This window comes from Peromyscus maniculatus, chromosome 5 (genome assembly GCF_049852395.1).
Source record: "Peromyscus maniculatus bairdii isolate BWxNUB_F1_BW_parent chromosome 5, HU_Pman_BW_mat_3.1, whole genome shotgun sequence".
Lineage (NCBI taxonomy): Eukaryota > Metazoa > Chordata > Mammalia > Rodentia > Cricetidae > Peromyscus > Peromyscus maniculatus.
This window is the reverse complement of record NC_134856.1, coordinates 136,352,880-136,372,667: the sequence shown is the minus strand read 5'-3', so window position 1 is coordinate 136,372,667 and position 19,788 is coordinate 136,352,880. Positions and strand designations below refer to the sequence as shown.

The 19,788-nt window shown below is 57.0% G+C and overlaps 2 protein-coding genes across 4 annotated transcripts; one reads left to right on the top strand and one right to left on the bottom strand.

Annotated features, from left to right (window-relative positions):
• Positions 1 to 238: 238 nt before the first annotated feature.
• Positions 239 to 14,279, top strand: Dbn1 (drebrin 1). Of its 3 annotated transcripts, XM_006976789.4 has the most exons (15): positions 239 to 510; positions 4,865 to 4,920; positions 5,505 to 5,617; positions 5,791 to 5,865; positions 5,989 to 6,135; positions 6,262 to 6,339; positions 6,559 to 6,710; positions 6,797 to 6,860; positions 10,435 to 10,494; positions 10,583 to 10,706; positions 11,472 to 11,609; positions 11,920 to 12,090; positions 12,505 to 13,187; positions 13,448 to 13,550; positions 13,709 to 14,279. In XM_006976789.4, exons 1-15 carry the CDS (start codon positions 425 to 427, stop codon positions 13,777 to 13,779), a joined length of 2,121 nt encoding a protein of 706 aa, XP_006976851.1. In that variant the 5' UTR covers positions 239 to 424; the 3' UTR covers positions 13,780 to 14,279. The 3 variants fall into 3 exon arrangements, with proteins under 3 accessions (XP_006976851.1, XP_006976852.1, XP_076429520.1); XM_006976790.4 differs by lacking the exon at positions 11,472 to 11,609 and having other exon boundaries at positions 290 to 510; XM_076573405.1 differs by lacking the exons at positions 239 to 510; positions 11,472 to 11,609 and adding an exon at positions 4,588 to 4,680.
• A 622-nt stretch (positions 14,280 to 14,901) lies between these two features.
• Positions 14,902 to 16,249, bottom strand: Prr7 (proline rich 7, synaptic). Its single transcript, XM_006976791.4, has 2 exons — positions 15,601 to 16,249; positions 14,902 to 15,461 (listed from the first exon to the last, which is right to left on the bottom strand). The coding sequence occupies exons 1-2, from the start codon at positions 16,010 to 16,012 to the stop codon at positions 15,064 to 15,066; spliced, it is 810 nt and encodes a 269-aa protein (XP_006976853.1). The 5' UTR covers positions 16,013 to 16,249; the 3' UTR covers positions 14,902 to 15,063.
• Positions 16,250 to 19,788: the final 3,539 nt, after the last annotated feature.

The following is a 19,788-nucleotide window of genomic DNA, read 5'->3' as shown; positions in this document are numbered from 1 at the left end:
GGGCCTGAGATCTTGGTGGGGTTAGGGCTGGGGTTAGAGGGTGTGCTACTAGGTGGGGCACCAGGACAAGACATGTGCATGGGACTGGCCCTGGGATCGGAGTGGAAGCTCAGAGTCCGGGTATAGGCTAGCAGGGCGAGGGGCATGGGGGCGCCCCGGGGCAAGCTGAGAAGGGGGGGCGGACCTCCCCCTGGGCCCGGCCGGGGCGGCGCTAGGACCGAGCGAGCCCAGGGAGTGAGCCGGGCGGAGCCAGCGCCCCCCGCCCCCCGCCGGCCGGCTCCCCTCCCCCGGCCGCTGGCTAGCTCGCTCTCAACGCTGCAGAGGCTCTGAGGCGGTGGCGGCGACTCCCTCATCCCCTCCCTCCGGTGTCGGTCGGTCAGTCCGTGCGTGCGTCTGTCCGTTCGGCCTCGGTCCGGCCCGCAGCATGGCCGGAGTCAGCTTCAGCGGCCACCGCCTGGAGCTGCTGGCGGCGTACGAGGAGGTGATCCGGGAGGAAAGCGCGGCCGACTGGTGAGCCCCCCGCCCCCGCCCCCGGCCCCTTTGTCCCCAGGCCGCCACCGCGCCTTTGTTTCTCCGAGGCTCTGCCACCGGGAAGGGAGGGGGATACCCTGAAATGGTGCAACGGCCCGGGAGAGCCGGGGAGGGGCTGCCTTTGTGCGAGCCGGGGGAGGGGCCGGTCGGGCCAGGCGGGGCGCGCGAGCTGGGGAGCTCTGTGGCCGCCCTAGGCGCACTGGGGGCGCGGGAGCCGGACGCCAGCCACGCGGATGTGGAGCGCAGACGTGGGGCCCGGGGTCCCACGGTCCTGCCGGAGCCCATCCTCCTCCCACCCCCCCCACCCCCCAGCCTCCCTCTACGGGCCCGGGGGACAGGTGTGCACGGGCCAGCCAAGGGCACCTTCGCCACCTTCGAGCGGGCGAGGACCGGGTGGGGACGGGGCGGGGACCGAGCTAGCGGAGCTAGAGCAGCCTGCCCGGCCACAGCACAAAGGAAAGCTAGGGCGGGGGAGGAGCGCAGAGGGCCGGGGGCCAGCGTGCCCCGCCCACCGGGGGCTTCTCAGGGCTGTCCCCCCCACATCTAGGTTGGGGTGTGATAGAAGGAGGTTCTCTGCCACATGGCAACCACGAAGTGACTCCTTTATCCCTCACGGGTCGCAGAGGAAGAGAGGTAGGGCTGAGCCCTCCTCTCTCTCCCCTTCTGAAGGAGGAGATCGCTAGGACTAGGCAGCTAGGCAGGAAGAGACCCAGGAGATGGACTCCAGTAGCTTGTCTAGATGGTCAGCTAGGAGGAAGCATGGTGGGAGCCCTCGCTGAGGGATGGGGGGGTGAGTAGATCTCTGGGACCCTAGCCCCGTCGCTCAGCACCAAGGGGCTGTCAGCCTCTTGTTAGGGTGGTGTGAGGAGACTGCTTCTCTCCCCGTCCCCAGCTGTTATCTCCCTGAGGTGGAGGAGGGTGTGAACCACCTGCTCTGGACTGAAGCCCCAGAGTGTCGGGCAGACCCAGGGGTTCGATGCCCCCATTCCGAACACAGCCCCCAAGTGTTCTTCTCAGGGGGCAAATCCCCATTTCATATTTAGGTCTCTCTTTGCCTGTCAGGCAGGAAGTAGGCTCTTCTTGAGAAGGCTGAGGCAGAGTTGAGGCTGGTCGGAAGGACCCCAGTTGGGCTGGCCTCACTCTCACCCCGGGAGGGCAGCCAGGTAGGGGACTGGAGGAGGGAACAAAATTGCCAGGCCTCCATGCCATGGTACTGCAGCACTGGCTGGCAGCCAGGCCCAGAGGGATGGACTCAGGAGACAAGTTCTTGTGTCTTGCAGGTCAGTTATAGGAGAGGCTGCACAGGCCAAACAGGCAATTCCCACATTATTGTCCCAGCCCTGTCCCTGGGGGGGCTGAGATCATGGGAGGCAATCTGGGCAAATGGCCTGCTTGGCCTGGTGGAAGAGCCGGTTTGAGGATATGGCCCTGCCTGAGAAACACTGGCTAGAACCCTGCCTTCCTCTCTAGTCCAGGGGGTGTAGACAGGACCTCACAGCTCTTAACCCTTCAAAAGCAGAACACTGGTGGTCCAGTCCTGGGACTACCCAGTTACCTCTGCTCCACCTCCTGCCCAGCAGAGGCCTGGGCTTTCACCACCAGCAACATCCATGTGGCCAGAGGGAGTTAGTTATGCATCCCTGGCAAGCGTCAGCCCCATCTGGGTGCTGTGTGGGACACACACTGATGCACATATGCACCCTGCATGTATGTTTGCTTACTCCCAAGGGCCTAAGCAGCATGTTGTAAAAAGGGTGTGAGGATCGCATCTTACAGAAGATGACATGATTATTCCCAGCTCTTATCACACAGCCAGGAGTTGGGTGAGATCCCAGGGTTCAGTGCAGGCCCTGCGTTCAATAGTCCAGTGGGAGGGGGTCCTGGGCTCAAATGCTGGGGCATGAGTATTTGGTGCCTTCCTCCTCTGCCTTGGCTTTGAATGTGGGTGTGGTGGAGCTTGGGGTAGCTGACCCCTAGGTGGCAGGGTCTCTTCAATGGACCACTGCCCTTGTACGGAAGCAGACGGAGTCCTGGGGAAGTCAGCTTGTGTAGTTGGAAAGGCCAGCAGCACCCTGGTTATGATATGATTCATTGTGTAAGAAGTTCCTGCTCTCCTTAAGTATTCTGAGAAAAGAGGGGGCTGGGCACAGTCCCGCCAGGACTTCCAGGGTCTTTCCAGTTCTGGCACCCTGAGAGCATGTTGGTCCCCAACCTTCCACCCTAGCAGGCCTGGAGCCGCCGAAGGCACCCTCTCCCTTTGCCCTAGTCTTGTTTCTGTGGCTTAGATGGTTGATAAGATTTGTGTCAACATTACAAATCCCTCAGGTGCTGCTTTGTGCTGGCCCCAACAGTGTGTGTTAGCATTCTGTAAAGCAGGCCGGCCTCAGTCTGTGGCAGTCACTGTCTGCAGGGTTTGGTGTAGGCGAGCACATCTACGGTCCCCTTGTCCTCATCTACTTCCTGCTTGTTCCCCAGCTCCCACCAGCCAGTCACTGGGGGCTTGTGGTGTGCCAGAGAAACACTGTCCGGCAGGGGCTGGGGCTGGGGCGGACAGATGTCTGTTTTCATGCTCTAGGCATGAAGCGCAGGCTGAGCTGCCCTTGGAGCTGGCAGTGGCATCCTGGGTTGTCCTCGTGTATAGAAAAGCACAGTGCAGCCCCGGGGTAGAAAGTATACTTCAGAACTGGACTTGGGGGCCAGTGTGGCCCCAGTGTGGGGTGACTAAACCAGTCATCTGGGGAAGGTGGGCTGGGCAGAGCTGAGAGGTGGAGGGTTGGCACTTAGTGTCTGAAGAAGGAAGGCAGGCTTGTGGCCCTAGCAGGGGAGAGGGGCTGTTTGGAGGTGGGTGGGCAGGATGGAAGGGGCCTCGGACAAGCAGCCTGTCACAGAGAGGTGTGATGTCCAGAGCATGTCATGGAAGCAGCCAGGATTCCTGGTGCTGTCTCGTTGTCTCATCTGTGACTGGAGAGGGATACACCCTGTTTCTTTGAGGGCTCTTTGTTCCTGGCCGTGGGTTAGGGCAGCCTGACAGGTGGTGGGACAGCTGTGCGGAGAAGCAGCTGTCCGGGAAGTGGCTGGGGCAGCAGGCGCACTAAGGGCTCCAGGACCTACAGCCCACCTGTGTCTCTCTGTGGAGAAAAGCAGGGAGGGTCCAGGAAAGGGAGGGCTGCGGGGGCCACTAGGCAGCTAGGCTAACAGCCTCTGGGGGCGGGTCAGACCCTCCCTCCTTCCCTTTTCCCTCCCTTCCCCTCCCTCCCTCTTCCTCCATTTTTTATTTTCTTGCTTCTGTACTTTCCTGCTTTCTCTTGTCTGTCCTCTTCCTCCTCTTCTCTTCGTCCTCCTCTCTGTTCCTCCCTTCCCTCCATCTCCCTTTTTTCCTGTCTCACACACCCCAGCCTCCTGACTTAGCAGATGGGAAAATGGGAGTTGAGAAAGGGTCTGAGCCCTTCTCAATCTCAGAGACCAAGCTTCTCATCTCCACGTGTCTCCAGCCTGTGCCTGTGTCAGGATGGGTTGTGGGGGGAGAATCTCTACGTTACCTTCCATGAAATGGATGCTGTAGTATGCCTGCCTAGAACAAATACAGAGCAGAAAAGGCTAGGAGGAAAGGAAGCCGTCATTTTGGCTTTCTGACCAGCCTCAGTCTACATGGCAGTCCTGGGAGGCTTCAGCTAGGACAGAGACAGACTCGGGGTTAGAAGACCAGGAGATCTTAGGGTTAGAGTCTGGGAGTGATCACAGTGACCTCATCCCCATCTCAGAGAGGGAGAGATTGAGTCTGAGGATGTCCCCGGGGTCCTTTGTGTTCGAGGAGAATACAGCTCTGGTGGGCTGGTTTCTGTGCCAATTGCTGGGTTGCCATGGTTACCAGGGGATGCCCAGCATTGAGCACCAGATTCTTCTCCTCCTCCCTCCCAATAGGGGGAGGGGCATCGGGTACCAAGGCACGCACCAGGTAGATTCCTGGCTCTGGCCAATGAGGGATGAGAATCATGGTCGCCAGGGAACGGTAACCAAGGAACCGTTGCCGTGGAATCTCCATCGCACACCCGCTCCACTGGGTTGTGGGCTGCCAGGGCTAGGGCCGGACGCTGAGCTGACTCGGCAGAGATTTCTCCCCCACCATTCCCAGATTGCCATCTGACCCAGGTCTCTGGCTCAGCGGAAATGATGCCTGGCCTGTTGTCTCAGCCAACCAACAACCGAAGCTTCCCTCCTTGTCCTGCCCTGCCCCCCCCCCCCCCCACATCACTCTTCCTCCCTCATGCCTTCTCCACCCAAAACCGGCTGTCGAGGACCTGACAGTTCTGTGAGCCACCCTCCCTCTCCCCAGGGCTCTGTACACATATGAGGATGGTTCAGATGACCTCAAGCTTGCAGCATCAGGAGGTAAGAATTCCAGCCATTCCTCTTCCTTCTCACCACCTACTCTGGTTGTTTTGTTCCCTTCCCTGGCTACAGTCCACTCTCCTGCCTCCGTCCAGCAGACCCACACTTGTCTGATGGTGTCCTTCCTCTTCTCATCCCTGCATTCCTCTGAGAGGAGAGGGAGGGAGGAGCCTTGTTTCCTGTTTGACTTCTGGGAAGGCACAGTGAGGAAAAGCCACTTGCCCAACGTCACACAGCTAGGGAAGGGCCCAGTAGGGGGTCTGGCTCAGCGCCTCTTTCTCTAGGACTCGAAGACTTCCTCAGGAAAGCTTCCTTTGCTTTGCTGGGCATTAGCACCTGCTAAGACATGAGAGGTGTGATCACTGAGAAATGAAGATGTATGAACAGACAGCTCTTCAGTCCCATCTCAAATCAGGCCCAGGAGGGTTCAGAGGCAAAGCTAGAATCCTGTCTGCCCCTCACCTCATTATGCAGAGATCTGGGCCTCTAGCTTGCAGAACAGAAATCCCCTGGGGGTTTTAGGCCCTTCATAGGGTCAAGGTGTAGGAGATGGAGAGCCCTGACACCTTCCCGGTTCCCCGTAGAAGGGGGTTTGCAGGAGCTTTCCGGCCACTTCGAGAACCAGAAAGTGATGTACGGCTTCTGCAGCGTCAAGGACTCCCAGGCGGCCCTGCCAAAATATGTGCTCATCAACTGGGTATGCAGCTGTGGGATGGGGCTGGGAGCTGCAGGCCCCAGAGTGGTCACATTCCACCCAGAGCCACTGCTGGGGAAAACCCACACTGGCTCCTGGGAAGGCAGCCTGGACCTGCAGGCTCTTGGGCTTCCTCTTGTCCTTCGCCCAGCCCCTCTTCACTGGGTACGTTGCAGGTTGGTGAAGATGTGCCTGATGCCCGCAAGTGTGCTTGCGCCAGCCACGTGGCGAAGGTGGCTGAATTCTTCCAGGTCTGTGGGGCCTGGATCCAGAGGGGGCAGGGCCAGTCATCCAGGGCCAGGTGTGCATGCTGGGGTGGTGATGGGAGTTTGGATGCCACCGAAACACTGGTTTGTTTTGTTTTTTTACGGAAGGGTGTTGATGTGATTGTGAATGCCAGCAGCGTGGAAGACATCGATGCTGGTGCCATCGGGCAGCGGCTCTCCAATGGACTGGCGCGGCTCTCCAGCCCAGTATTGCATCGACTGCGGCTTCGAGAGGATGAGAATGCTGAGCCGGTGGTCAGTGTACTCCTGGCTGGTCTTGCCCAGATGTCCCCTGTGTGACATGGTCCCTGAGTTGGGCCTCCCCAGGCTCTCTGGAGTGTGTCTGCTCCTGGTGTTCATGTCCGGCACTTGACTCTGCAGGGCACTACCTACCAGAAGACAGATGCAGCCGTGGAAATGAAGCGGATTAACCGGGAGCAGTTTTGGGAGCAGGCCAAGGTGTGCAGTTCTGAGCCTCCAGCTTGAGGCCCACGTGTCCCTTCAGGGTCGCTCTGACCTCTCTCAGCTGAAAGTGCAAACCCTGTTGGTCTCCTGCACACAGCTCTCATTCCCCCAATTCCCAGAAGGCCATCTCCCCAGCCTGGGTGGGAGCAGAGTGGAAGGGCCAAGGCGGCTAGCCTGGGCTCAGGGCTTGTACTTGTTGGGTGTGGGGTGCAGAAGGAGGAAGAGCTGAGGAAGGAGGAGGAGCGGAAGAAGGCCTTGGACGCCAGGCTCAGGTTTGAACAGGAGCGAATGGAGCAGGAGCGCCAGGAGCAGGAGGAGCGTGAGCGGCGCTACCGAGAGCGGGAGCAGCAGATTGAGGAGCACAGGTGAGGGGGGCCCAAGGCCGAGGGCGCCCCACCCCCCACCCCACCCCGGCCTACCCTGAAGGGTGTGCTTGCGCCTCTCATTCCAGGAGGAAACAGCAGACGCTCGAAGCTGAAGAGGCCAAGAGGAGGCTAAAGGAGCAGTCTATCTTTGTAAGTTACTTCCCAGGGCTCTTGGGCCTGGCCAGGGAAGTGAGGATGGTCCGTGTGTTCCGGGGGCCTCTGGGGACATCAGCAACCCTCTGACAGTACTAGTACTGGGTATTTTGGGATGCATGGACATCAGTGTCATGAGTGTGTTAAGCCCAGCACCTGTCATGGGGGGGGGGGGTACCTGGTGTTTGTGTGTGAGGGGCTGGTGACTTCTTTTAGATGCTTATTTACAAATTGGAAGAGAAAATCCACCTTGACCCAGCCCCTCACTGACCTGGTTCCTCCATCCCTTCCCCCGTGGGGTCTGGGGGACGGGGATGTACTAGTCATGAGCTCTGCAGTTGGGTTCTGTAATGAAGGTAACTCAGAGGTCCTGAATGATAGACCAGTGCTTCTGGGCACTACTGACATACGCAGGGTCTCTAGAGCAGCCCCCTCTCATTGATGCTGTCCTGATCTATGTGTTTACCCTTTCATAACAAGGTCTTTTGAAAAAGCTTAGTGTTGCAGAAATGCAAAGGTGTGCATGCACACACAAAGGTAGACTACTTTAGCGACTTGTGAACAAGTCAGTATCTCTGCCAGTTGTCAACATCTTAAGCAGTGGCTGCAGAGTCTAGTCCATCCACTGCTTTGTTTCCTCATGGGAAAGTAACTAAGTAGCAACACTGTAACCAGCTGTTAGGGTGGCCATTTGATTTCAGGTTCTTTAAGGCCCCACGTGAAATTGGAATGTATCACTCTGTAGAAATTTGAATGTATCACTCTGTAGAAATTTGAATGTATCACCCTGTAGTGTTTTCTTTTAACCTAGGGATTCTTGGGAGCTGGGCTTTGTTCTCTCCTGCTAATAAGAGTTTATTTGCCTAGATTTACTTATTTTACTTTATGTGTATGAGTGTTTTGAGCCTGCATGGATGCCTGTGTACCATGCACCATACCTCTATGACTTTGACTGGTCTACATTATGAGTTCCGGAGGAGACATTGGATCCCCTGGAACTACAGTTGCAGATGGTTGTGAGCCACCATGTGGGAGCTGGGAACCAAACTTGGGGCCTCTGCAAGAGCAGCAAATGGTCTGAGCCACTTCTGCAGCCCCTTGGTTTTCTTTTTGCCTTGGCGTCTAGGGAGTTCTCAAGTGTCAAAAATGCTTAGACACAACAGTGCTGGAGTCTTGCTCTCTCTCCTACCCACAGCTCTGACTTGTTTCAGTGGTGTTCACATTGTTCTTTATTATTTAGAGTGTGTGTGTGTGTGTGTGTGTCTATATGTGTGTGCACGCGCATCTGTGGTATGCACAGTGCATTCACCCATGCATGCACTTGTAGAGGCCAGAGGTTAGCCTCTGGTGTCTTCCTCTATTGCTGCCCACCTTGTTTGCTGAGCCTGGCACTTACCATTTTGGATAGACTGTCTGGCCAGCGAGCCCCAGAGCTGTGCCTCTGCCCTTCCAGAGCTGGTGTTAGAGCTGTGAGCTGCTCTACTGGGCTTACTTAATATAATACGTGTCTGCTGAGAATCCAGACTTAGATGGTCCTGCTTTACCCACTGGGCCCTCTCTCCAGCCTGCCTCTGTTCCTTTCTTTGATTGAAAGAGTAAAGGAACCTGGTGAAACTATACCAGGCAAGTTTTAAGTTCTAGGTTATATCCTTAAAAGCCTGGAATGGTGACTCGAGCCTGTAATCCTAACACTAGGATAGCAGAGGCAGACATACCTCTATGATTTTGACTGCTCTACATTATGAGTTCCAGGCCAGCCAGTGCTACAAAGTAAGACGCTATTTCACAATATAAGAAAAAAGTTCTGTTCTTCATCTTGCTTTTTTCCCTTCCCCAGCAGCCCCTTCTGCCCAGTTTGCCCCATGAACAGCAGGAGATGGGAATTAAGAGGCTTTTGGTATAGTGAGTTCCATTGAACAAACACATACTGACCTTGTGCTGGCCACTCACATAGACTTGGGTCTTCATCCTGTGTTGCTCACAGAGGATGAGGGAAGTGACCCCAGAAACAGGAAACACAATGTAGTGCAATCTGTGGTATCTGCTGGGAGTTCCCTTGGGGACCCAGAGAAGGAAATGACCTGAGTGAGCCAGGGACTTCTTGCTCTGGAAGTAGTGCCCAAGCAGAAGCAACCTTAAACCGGAAAGGCTGAACTCGGGTGATGGTAGGTCAGGTATTTGGGAGGGATGGGCTGATCTCCCGTGCCAAAGCGTGGAACTGGGAAATGGTATGACTATTCTAGGCGCTGTGACTGTAGCATGCCGAGGACGTTATGTCCACATCCAGCAGAGTATGTGGGCGAGCTGGAGCTGGGATAGATGGTGGGCTTGGAGGAGGATGAAGTAGTCTTCATCAGATTGGGGGAGGGGAATGTAGCCAAGCAGGGGGCCTGCTCACCTACAGCCCCTGGTTTCAGTCTTAAAACATAAGTCATGAAGTAGCCAAATGGGAATTGGAGAGTGGGGGACTACAGTGAGCAGAGTGGCACCCTTCCAGGGCCAGGCAGCTTCTGTTCAGCTCTGGCTACCATGCTGTTGAGAAACTAGGGACCCGAGTATGCAGCTCAGTGGTAGAGCAGATGCCCCGGATTTGGTATGTGTGTGTGTGTCCGGGGAGGAGGGGGGGACACACAGAGATAGAGAGAGATAAAGAAAATACAAACTAGATACTCAGGAGCCTGTGAGAGACTCCATCTCAAAACACAAAAGCCAGGTGAGGCAGGAGAATCAGAAGTTTAAGGTCAGCCTAACAGTTTAATGAGATCCTATTTCAAAATAAAAACGTAAAGGGCTACAGGTGTAGACACTGGTAAAGCACTTGCTTGCCTTCTGTGAGGACCAGGGTGCAGTCTCTAGTGACAAAAACCAGATTTTATTTTCAGTCAATATGAAGCTGAGGCCCCCCCCCCCTTTTTTTTTTTTTTTTTTGTTTTTCAAGACAGGGTTTCTCTGTGTAACAGCCCTGAACTCAGTCTGTAGACCAGGCTGGCCTTGAACTCACAGAGATCTGCCTGCCTCTGTGACTGGAGTGCTAGCATCAAAGGTGTGTGCCGCCACACCCTGCTCAAAACTGAACTTTCGAGTGAGTTTAAAAACTCGCCATGAGGGGCTGAAGAGATGGCTCAGCAGGTCAAGAACACCGGCTTCTCTTCTAAAGGACCTGGGTTCAATCCCCAGGACCCACATTCTGGGAGCCATCTGTGGCTCCAGTTCTAGGGATCTGACGCCCTCTTCTGGCCTCTGAGGACACTGCATGCACGTGGTGAACAGACACACATAACCAAATTTAAAACGGCATCAGAACCATCTCCAGTCCACAGGCCATATTCAGCCAGGGCTTGCTGTGGCTTAAGGTGGCTAAAAGACAAGGGGTGCCCCACGGTCCCGGGTGCCTGGTTAGCCGTGGAAGTAAGTGAAGCAGGTTCCCAAGGCCTGGCCAGTCTGGGGATGAGGTGGCTGAAGACACTGAAGGAGAAGAGAAGGCTGGGTACTGAGAGGAGCAAAGCACCCCCTTCGAGATCCTTCTGGGCTGTGGAAGAGATGCTCAGGACACTGTCCCTTTGGTTCCCAGGGTGACCAGCGAGATGAAGAGGAAGAGTCCCAGATGAAGAAGTCAGAATCCGAGGTGGAGGTGAGAGCTGGGAATGACAAGTGAGATGGGCAGGGGCCGCCTCGCCAGCTGGCCCTGCCCGGCACTGACTCTGTCCTGGTGCCCTCAGGAGGCAGCTGCCATCATCGCCCAGCGGCCTGATAACCCACGGGAGTTCTTCAGACAGCAAGAACGCGTCGCGTCGGCCTCTGCTGGCAGCTGTGATGTGCCCTCACCCTTCAACCACCGACCAGGTAGTCCTTGGCCCTGTCCTTGCCCAACCCACACTCCTCAGACTATGGCCCTAAGTCCCTTTGGGACGACTCCTTGGAAAACAAGTCTTGCCCAAGGACTTCCTGGAGAAGGCAAGACCCCTTCCGTGTGCTTCCGCCCATAGCTCTCCAGGTGGTAGCACCCACAGAGGGGCTGGGTTGGGGGGCCATGTCACTGCTGGGCATTGGCTGAGCAATGGCTAATTCGCAAGGCCGGTTGGGCAGCTTTGGTGTAGACGCAGACACACTGCTGGCGTTGGGTGCTTCCGTGACGGGTTGGACTAGTCTGGCCTAAAGGCTGTGGATGCATGTCGGGTGGGATCTTGCCCTGGCTTTCAGTTGGAGCATCCTGGAGCAGCTGTCTTTAGGGTCCCTGTTTGGCTTCTCCTTGTGTAGCTTCTGCCTCCCCTTGAAGTGCCCTTCTATTTCTTGTCTGCTGGTCTGAGTGTTTGCATCCACTGTGTGCTTGGTCATGGGCTGGGGTCCCCGGAGCATGGCGGACTATACTCACTTGTGCTGCTACTCTGAGGCTGGCTGTGCGTGCCCATGTGCGTATCTGGTGCTGGCTGGTGGGAGGCATCAGATGGCTTGAGGCTGTGGCCCAGCTTGGCTGAATGTAGACCCTGGCTGAAGGTGGCGTGGACATCTAGGGCTGGCCCTGGGGGTGGGTGAGGCCTTGGGGCAGGGGTGGGGGAGACTGACCCTCTCTTGTCCTCTGTCTCTTTCTCTGTCTGTCTCTCTTGGCAGGTCGTCCGTACTGCCCTTTCATAAAGGCATCGGACAGTGGGCCTTCCTCCTCCTCCTCTTCCTCCTCTTCCCCTCCACGGACTCCCTTTCCCTATATCACCTGTCACCGCACCCCAAACCTCTCTTCCTCCCTCCCATGTAGGTAGCAGTCCCAGGCCTCGGCAGGGTGGGGTAAGGAGGGCCCCGCTTCCCAGCAGCCCCTCTCCCCCAGCCTGACTGCTGACTGCTGGTGTTTGTCCCCAGAGCAGGTACCTACCTGCCACTTGTCCCTGGCCCTGCAGGGCACTGGCCCCCAGGGGCCTGGTTTACAGGGTCTGGAGCAGTAATCTGGCCCCTGGGGGGGCCTGGGGAGCTCACAGCCCCCACCCATACTCAAGACCAGGAGGACCGTCCTGATCCCACCTGGCTCCCCACCCCTCCCTGACTAGCCTGGGCATTTGTTCCACAGGCAGCCACCTGGACAGCCACCGGAGGATGGCGCCTACTCCCATTCCAACCCGGAGCCCATCTGATTCCAGCACAGCCTCCACCCCTGTCACTGAGCAGATTGAGAGGGCTCTGGATGAGGTTACATCCTCGCAGCCTCCACCCCCACCTCCACCACCCCCGCCAGCTCAAGGTGAGAGAAGGATTCCACCTGCATCCATCCTCCCCTCAGCCTCTGGTTGCCACAGTAACGTAGCTCCAGGGGAACTGGACTGCTCATCACCGGCACCACACTGCTAAGGAAGTGGCTGTAGCAGAGAGAGCTGTGGTGTTGCCATCGGAGCTGCCTTCTCTAAACGGCACTGGCTCGTCACTGAAGTGGTCATGTGGCTTTCCTCCCTGGGCTCCCCAGTGGTTTAAAAAGAACTGATGAAGGGATAGTGGGGCGCAGCGGATGCTGAAAGATGCCCTCATGGTAGTTCTTCCTCGGTCGTCCCTAACTCCCTTACTCTTCAGTGGGTGGGCAGGGCACTATAGATTGGCCCAGGGCATCTGTCCTTCTCCAAGGGGGCTGACTGCATTGTATCCTTCGTGTGCACTGTGACAGAGGCCCAGGAGTCTACCCCCAGACTGGATGGTGAAGAGACCAGCAAGGAGGCCAAAGCAGCAGCAACCCCTCAGGCCTGGGCTGGGTGTGCGGAGGAGCCCCCTCAGGCACAGGAACCTCCCCGGGTGCAAAGCAGCGCCATGGAGGACTTGATGTGCACAGAATCCCCGGAGCAGGCTGTCCTGGCTGCCCCCGCAGAGCCTGCTGCCTCTGTCCCCTCAGGAGCTGATGCCCATGCAGCTGACACCATTGAGACCGCCACTGCCACTGCCGACACCACCATTGCCAACAATGTCACCCCTGCCACCGCCGGCCTCATTGATCTATGGCCTGGCAATGGGGAAGAGGCCTCAGCACCCCAGGCTGAGCCCAGGGTGCCCACACCACCCTCAGGTGCTGAGGCCTCCCTGGCAGAGGTACCTCTGCTGGATGAGGCAGTTCAGGAGATGCCGCCCCCAGTGGGCGAAGGCTGTGCCAACCTGCTGAATTTTGATGAGCTGCCAGAGCCTCCAGCCACCTTCTGTGACCCAGAGGAGGAAGTAGAAGGGGAGCCGCTGGCTGCCTCCCAGGTCCTAACTATGCCCTCAGCTCTAGAGGAGGTAGACCAGGTCCTGGAGCAGGAGCTGGAGCCAGAACCTCACCTGCTGACCAATGGAGAGACCACTCAAAAGGAGGGGACCCAGGTGGGACAGGGGTGGAGGAACAGTGCTCAGGGCTGAGGGGGAGGGCTGATGGCTTGTAGATCCGCACTGAGAAGCAGCTCTGTTCCACTCCCCTTTCCATCTCTGCATTTGTTCCCTGGCAGGCATCTGTGTTTCCCCGGCAACCACTCTTGGACTCCTTGGTTGCCAGGGAAACAGGCTCATGCCTGATAGATCAGCTGTAGTCCTGGCAGGTGGGTCCTAGTAACCTATGCTTTTTTTTTTTTTTTTTAATCCAACAGGCCAGTGAAGGATACTTCAGTCAATCACAAGAGGAAGAGTTCGCCCAATCAGAAGAGCTGTGTGCAAAGGCTCCACCTCCTGTATTCTACAACAAGCCTCCAGGTAGTCCTTCCCTGGGTGGCTGATGGGAATTCTGGTGACAGAACGGGATGGGAGGGCCAGCAGTGCCACTAAGCACAGTTGGCACAGCCCTTAGAGGTTGGGGAGACACAACTGATAGATCTGCCCAGCATCTCCTCTCCTCTCTTAATATATCCTAGAAATCGACATCACCTGCTGGGATGCAGACCCAGTACCTGAAGAGGAAGAGGGCTTCGAGGGTGGTGATTAGTACTGGCGACTGTCCCCGGGCTGCCTTCGCCAAGGCTCCCAGCTGCGGTAGCCTCTGGCCAGACGGCTTGCAGCTCCTGCATTAGCAGCGGCCCGTCTGGCACCCACTCTGGACTCCGGCGCCGGCCGGGGATTTGTCTGCTTCCCTACCCACAGGGCCCGACTTTTACAGCTTTTCTCTTTTTTTTAAAGTTGATAGACTTGTACAGTTGACTGGTTTTCCTCCCGTTGGTAGTTGAGATGATGTTGCAGATTATACCCCCTTCCTGCCCAGACCAGATTGTAGCTTAGTCTCTCTGCTCGGCCGACCAGGGTGGAGGCCTCCCTCACCCTGCTTGGGACCTGGTGGGGTTTGGGGGTTCTGGTGGGAAAATGTTCCCCCCATCACTTTTCCTAGTTTTATGTTTCTTGGAAAAATATCACTTTGTATTCTCTATCCAGGGCTTCAGATATTTTGCACGAATTTTAAAACATGGCAATAAATGGCTCGTGGGCTCTGGCTCCCTGGGACCCCTCCCCTTCTCTTCACCCTCGCTGCTTGGTGGAAAGGAATTATCAGGCCCACCTGGGGCCCCTTGGCTTCCCGCCCTCTCCTGCCGGGCAGGTCCCAGGCTGGAGGTCCTAGGCGTGACTCAAGTCAGGGCTTATAGATGGGACCCAGAGGTTTGGGTGGCCCCTCCTCAGTTCCTCTCTGCTTGGGTTCTTTTTCACATTAACTTTTTCCCCCTTTTCTTCTTCTTTTTTTTTTTTTAAAAGCACAAGCTTATGTAATGGGTCGTGCTCATGTCTGTTAATAAAGAAATCCAGATCCCTTCGGGCCTGCTGCTCTGGGCCTCCAGGGGTTGATCTGGCGTGGGCGCCGGCCCTCATGACCCGCTTCCCAACAACTGTCACCTCCGAGGCTACAGGGGGCGCACCTCTCTATTACCCTGCGATATCAAAAGCAGGCTAGATGGAAAATGAATACCCCGCCCCTGAAAAACAACGTTGGGTTTCCGAAGGCCAATTTATCTGTACACACCCCCACACGCTAGGCCAACACTCAGGCTCCTTCCCTAAGGTCCGACATGCCTGGTCACTAGCACCTTGGGCTTAAAGCAGCTAGCGTTGCCCTCCGCTTGTACCAAAGCAGATCACACACCTTTATTATCCTCAAAATGTAACAAACGGGGTAAGAAATCCCACCCTCCCCCCCACCCCTCCCTGCAGTCCAAGGGAAGCGTTTAAAAAGCCCCGCAGTCAGGCTAGGAGTTCGCCCGTGGGGCCCGGGACGCCGGGCGCCCCTCTATACGGCTGTAGTCCTCCCGAACAAGGGGATGGAGACGGGCAGGCGCCAAGCTCCGTGCTCCAGGGGCTCCCGGCTGCTGAGCTCTGAGTCGGTCCAGCTGGGGAAGACCCGGCGGCTGCGATCAGCCTGCAGACAGAGGGCAGGGCAGGGGGCGGCAGGCCGCGGGGCGCTGGGAAGATGCAGCGCCGAAGTATAGCCCCGGTCCAGGAAGAGAGGCTTGTAACTCGGAGGCGGCTGCTCCTGCTTCTCCGCGCTGTCGCGGCGGCTCAGAAAGGGCGTGACGATCTTGCGGTAGAGGCCGCGAGTGTCCGTGAGCACCTCGCTGTAGGGCGGCGGCGGCTCGGCCATCAGCACCGCCTCCTCGTAGCACGGCGGCTTAGACATGTCCGATTCCGCTGCGGAACGGGAAGCGGGCTGTGAGGATGAAGCCGCCGGCCCAGCCTCCCGCAGAAGCCTCGCCCCGCCACCACCACCCCAGCCCGCTTCTCCCGGTGCATCGGCAGGGAGCGCTCGCCTGCCTAAGCGCAGCCTTACCTTGGCGCGGGTAGCTCCAGGGCCGAGGCGGCACGGAGAGGTGCGGTGGCGGTGGGTGCGGCAGTGCGTGATGGTGTGGGTGCGGGTGCGCGTGCGGCTGCGCGGGCCCGTGGTGCAGTAGCGGGTGCACGTGCACGTGCGAGTGCGCGTGCACAGGCGCCTCCAGACGGCTGCGGTGTGGTGGTGGCGGCGGCGCCAGGCCCGGAGGACTTCCAGCCAGGCTGCCCTCAAGCTCGAGGGGCTCCAGCTCCAGGGCACGCAGGTTCTGCTCCCTCAGTCGCTCCTCCTGGCGCCGTTTGAGGCGGCGGCGCAGGAAGCTGCAGAAGCAGCAGAGCAGGACGATGAGACCCCAGATGAGCCAGAAGCCGGCGAAGCACGTGAGGAACGTGTAGGTGCCCTGGGACATCACCATGGCTGCGGCGCAAGAGGCAGGTCCTCGGCAGCTTTACTGGACGCTGGGCTCCTCGGCGTGGCCCCGGGGCCGCGCCACGCTCCCAGGTGCCGCCAGCGTCACTTGGGGACCTGCGGCCGGGGGCTGCCTGCGGCGGGGCTCAATGGGCGCGCATGCCGGCGGAGGGCAACTTTGGTTCCCGCTCCTTTCCATGGCGCCGGCCGGCGCGGGCCTGCTTCACCCGGGGCCGCGAGCGACCTGCGGGGCAGACACAGGGCTCAGCGAGGCTCGCCGGGATCCTGGGTGACTCCCGGACTGCACCCGCGTCCCGCGCAGGGCCGGGGATGCCTCCTCGGTGGGAACCCCCGCACTCCCCGGGGGCCGGGTGACGTCACCGAGGGATGACGTCACGCCCGAGGTTCCCCTGATAGGGTTTCCCCGAATCGAGACCCGGCCACCGCGTGCCGACGCGACCCAAGACCGGCCAGCAGGGGGCGCGCGGAGTCCGCCCGCAACCCCAGGGTCCAGCTTCGAGGTGGTTTCCGAGGCTGTGAACACTAGGGCACTAGAGTAGTCTCGGCGCGGTTATTTTGGGTGGAGAAAAGGACAGTCCACCAACTGGAGGTCCACTAGCAGCTCGCTTGGCACCCAGCTTCTGCCCTGCACTGCTTCCAGATATTAGCCACGCCTGTAAGAGACTGGCGAGCGGCTGCCACTGCATGCCACCGGCCCTCCCTTTGTTTGCTCCCGATGCGGTGTGCTGGGCGTGGGCCAGGCGCTCTTTCCTTCCTCTAGGCGCCTCTGCCAGCCGGATTCCAGCCCCAACTTGACTTCCCTCACCACCTACTCATGCGCAAACCCCACGTGGCTGCATCTTTCTTACTTCCAGCCCTTCCCCTCCCTTCCATCAATTCCTTCCCCTCTTTGCAGAGGGGTGGAAAATTAGATGAGATTTATCTTTCGGATCCACCTCCTTTCACAGCAGGGGGCTGAGGACATCTCTGCATCGGGAGAGAATTCAGGAGCCCTGACTGCTTAGTTAAGGCCAGCAAGCAACAGACGGTCACCATCCCCAGGGCCCTTTTCCAGTGCCTTCTACCAGGAGCTTTAACACAAGCCTTTGGGTAACGAATTATTTCTAACTCACAGCTGAGAACTGGAAGAGCAGTGAACTGCACAGATGGCAGCGCTAATTTGAACCTAGGCCTAGCAGCAAAGCCCTGGCCTGAGCTCGTGGGAAGTATGGTTTTCCAGGAGCTCTAAGGAACTGCTTGCCCTTGGCACACCATCGTTCACTCAGCTTTGGTGCCCACAATCAGCTTAAGACCCAGGCTGAAAGGATGCCAGGGCTTGGCCACCCCATCTTCCCCAGATGGCTTCTGTCTGGCTCTGGCTGCCCTCAGCCATGTGCCACTCGGTGCCCATGCCAGTCCTATCCTGGGCCTGCGTTCCAGAGCAGACAAGGGTAGGAACAATAGCTCTGCCCGCCCCCTCGACAACCCCACCACGAGGCTGCCATGGTGACGCAGCCCAGATAAAAACACGATGCTGCCAGTCACCGGGAGTTAATTAAATCTGTTGTTCTCCTTTCCTTGAGCCCTCAGGAACAGGAATGTTCTGAGGAAACAGACACTAGCTGGAGGTTTCAGCCAAAAGGGCAGAAACAGTCCCGGGTCAGAAAAGGTATTTCTGTGGTTGGAGGTAATGGTGCTTGCTAAATTAGAAGTCTTTGTCAAGAGCCTGGGGGGATGGGGGAGGGGAGTACGGGTCTGCAAGTACGAAGTCGGCTTGAGCCCAAAAGACTGGCCACCGTGGACAACATGGCATCATGGTTCTGAGCATATAAATAAAAGGGAGCTTTAAAATGTCTGTCAAGGTCGTCAGAACTTGTCCCCTCTTTCCATCTACATTTTTGCTGTTTTTAGATAGGTGTCACTGTACAGTACAAGCTAGCCCCACGCAAAGAGCAATCCACCTGCCTCTGCCTCCCCATTGCTGGGACTAAAGGCATGCATGCACCACACCTGGCTCCATGCAGAATATTAACATCACCTTGTCACTTCTGGTCACACCAGCATTTGATAGATGAAGTGACAAGCTTAGAAGACTCGTTTCGTGCCATACAGCTAATAAATAGGAGGTGTTTAGTCTGTATCTGAGACAGTCGCTGTCCACTTTCCATGTGGTGAGCTGTGAAAGAAAACTCCAGTGTTGGTTAGCGCTCAGTGCCTGAGAACTTGGTAGTTAGGTTAACTAGTAGCCAGAATGTGTGTTCCTGTTCCTTCCTGTCGAGGCCTTGGACCGCCTGTTACGGTGTAGCTCAGGGGAAGTACTACAAGATGGAGAGAGATTGGCAGCTCACAGCTCAACAGGAAACAGCACAGAAACTATGCCCTGAGGGTATCTAGCTGGCAGCCTGGGCATTAGGCCAGACTCAAAAGACTAAACCCCAAATCTGTGTGCTGCTGTCACCAAGTCATCCGCAAGGACTAAGAACCATCGTTCCCTGCACTGTGTGCCAACGAGGGGCCAGAGGGAAATCTCTTCCTTGAGAACACACCGCTGAGCCAGCCTCTGATAATAGTCTGACTCTAGTGTCCAACTAATGCTAAATACTTGCTGGAGCTGCAGAGGGCCGGTCACACTGAAGTCTCCCTCCTGCGTGTTATCTAATCCACAGCAGTTGTTCAGCATCAAGAGGGTCATTCAGATCTTCTCAACTGTTCTAATGAACAGGCCAAACTTTCCAAAGCCCCCTGCCCCAAGGCTCTTGCCTGCCTCTGGGCATGCTTTGGTCCTAGCTGGGGGAACCTGCAGACTCAGACTCCAAGTCTTACTGTTGATAGCAAACACTTGATTAGCACACATCTGCCACTTGCCCCCCTCCCCTGCTGGGAACCATGCCCTCCAGATGGACTCATCTTTCCATCTGCCATGTTACTCATTTTCTGTATTCCTCTCTCTCTATTCTTGCAGATTACTAAACATTGCTCAGGACTCCATCTTGGTTTGTATATGGCTTTGCTGGGTTTTCTTAGACCATCCCGGGATTACACCCAGGGACGAAAGCAAGACCCCCAGGTGTTTCCTACCCGCCTTGCTGCCTGTTTCCTCATGGATCACCATGGGAAGGATTGAGCTAGCCTCTGCAAAGGGTAGAATTGTGTTTTTTTTTCTGGGCAGAGGGTGAATGTTTTGGACTAGTACCTCTGAAACGTGTACAGTGTCTGGACTACACTGAGGAGCTTGTCCAGACCCAGAAGGCTAGCCCTACCATCACTTGATTCAGGAGGTCTGGGTGGGACTCCAGTCCACGTTTTCTAGTCTGTCTCACTAAGTAGCCCAGGGTGGCCTGAAACTCATGACAATCCACTTTCTTCCATTCCCTAAAAGTGGGATTGCAGGCAAAGCCACCACACCTGGCTTCAGAGTTCAAATTTCTAACAATTTCCCAGTAGATGCGAAGCGAGAGACTCTGTGACCTAGATCATGGCCTCCAGAATGAGTTCCTGCCAGGGCCTCTTGGCCTCCTCCACCATTCCCCGAACAAGTCTACCCTGAGCCACCTCACCTCCCTGGATGAGGATAAAGCCCAGGATGAGGACTTTGGAATACTATAGAGTATTACTGAAGGCTTGATCAACTGGCACACAGTAGCTAAGAGCCACTTGTTAAAGTGACTGAGATGTCTAGTTACCTGTTTGATATTTTAGCTGTAGGAGAGGGGAACACTTCAGGAGCTGGGTCAGCTTATGGTTCATTCTTGGGAAATATTAGTGAAGAAGCCATTGCCCAGG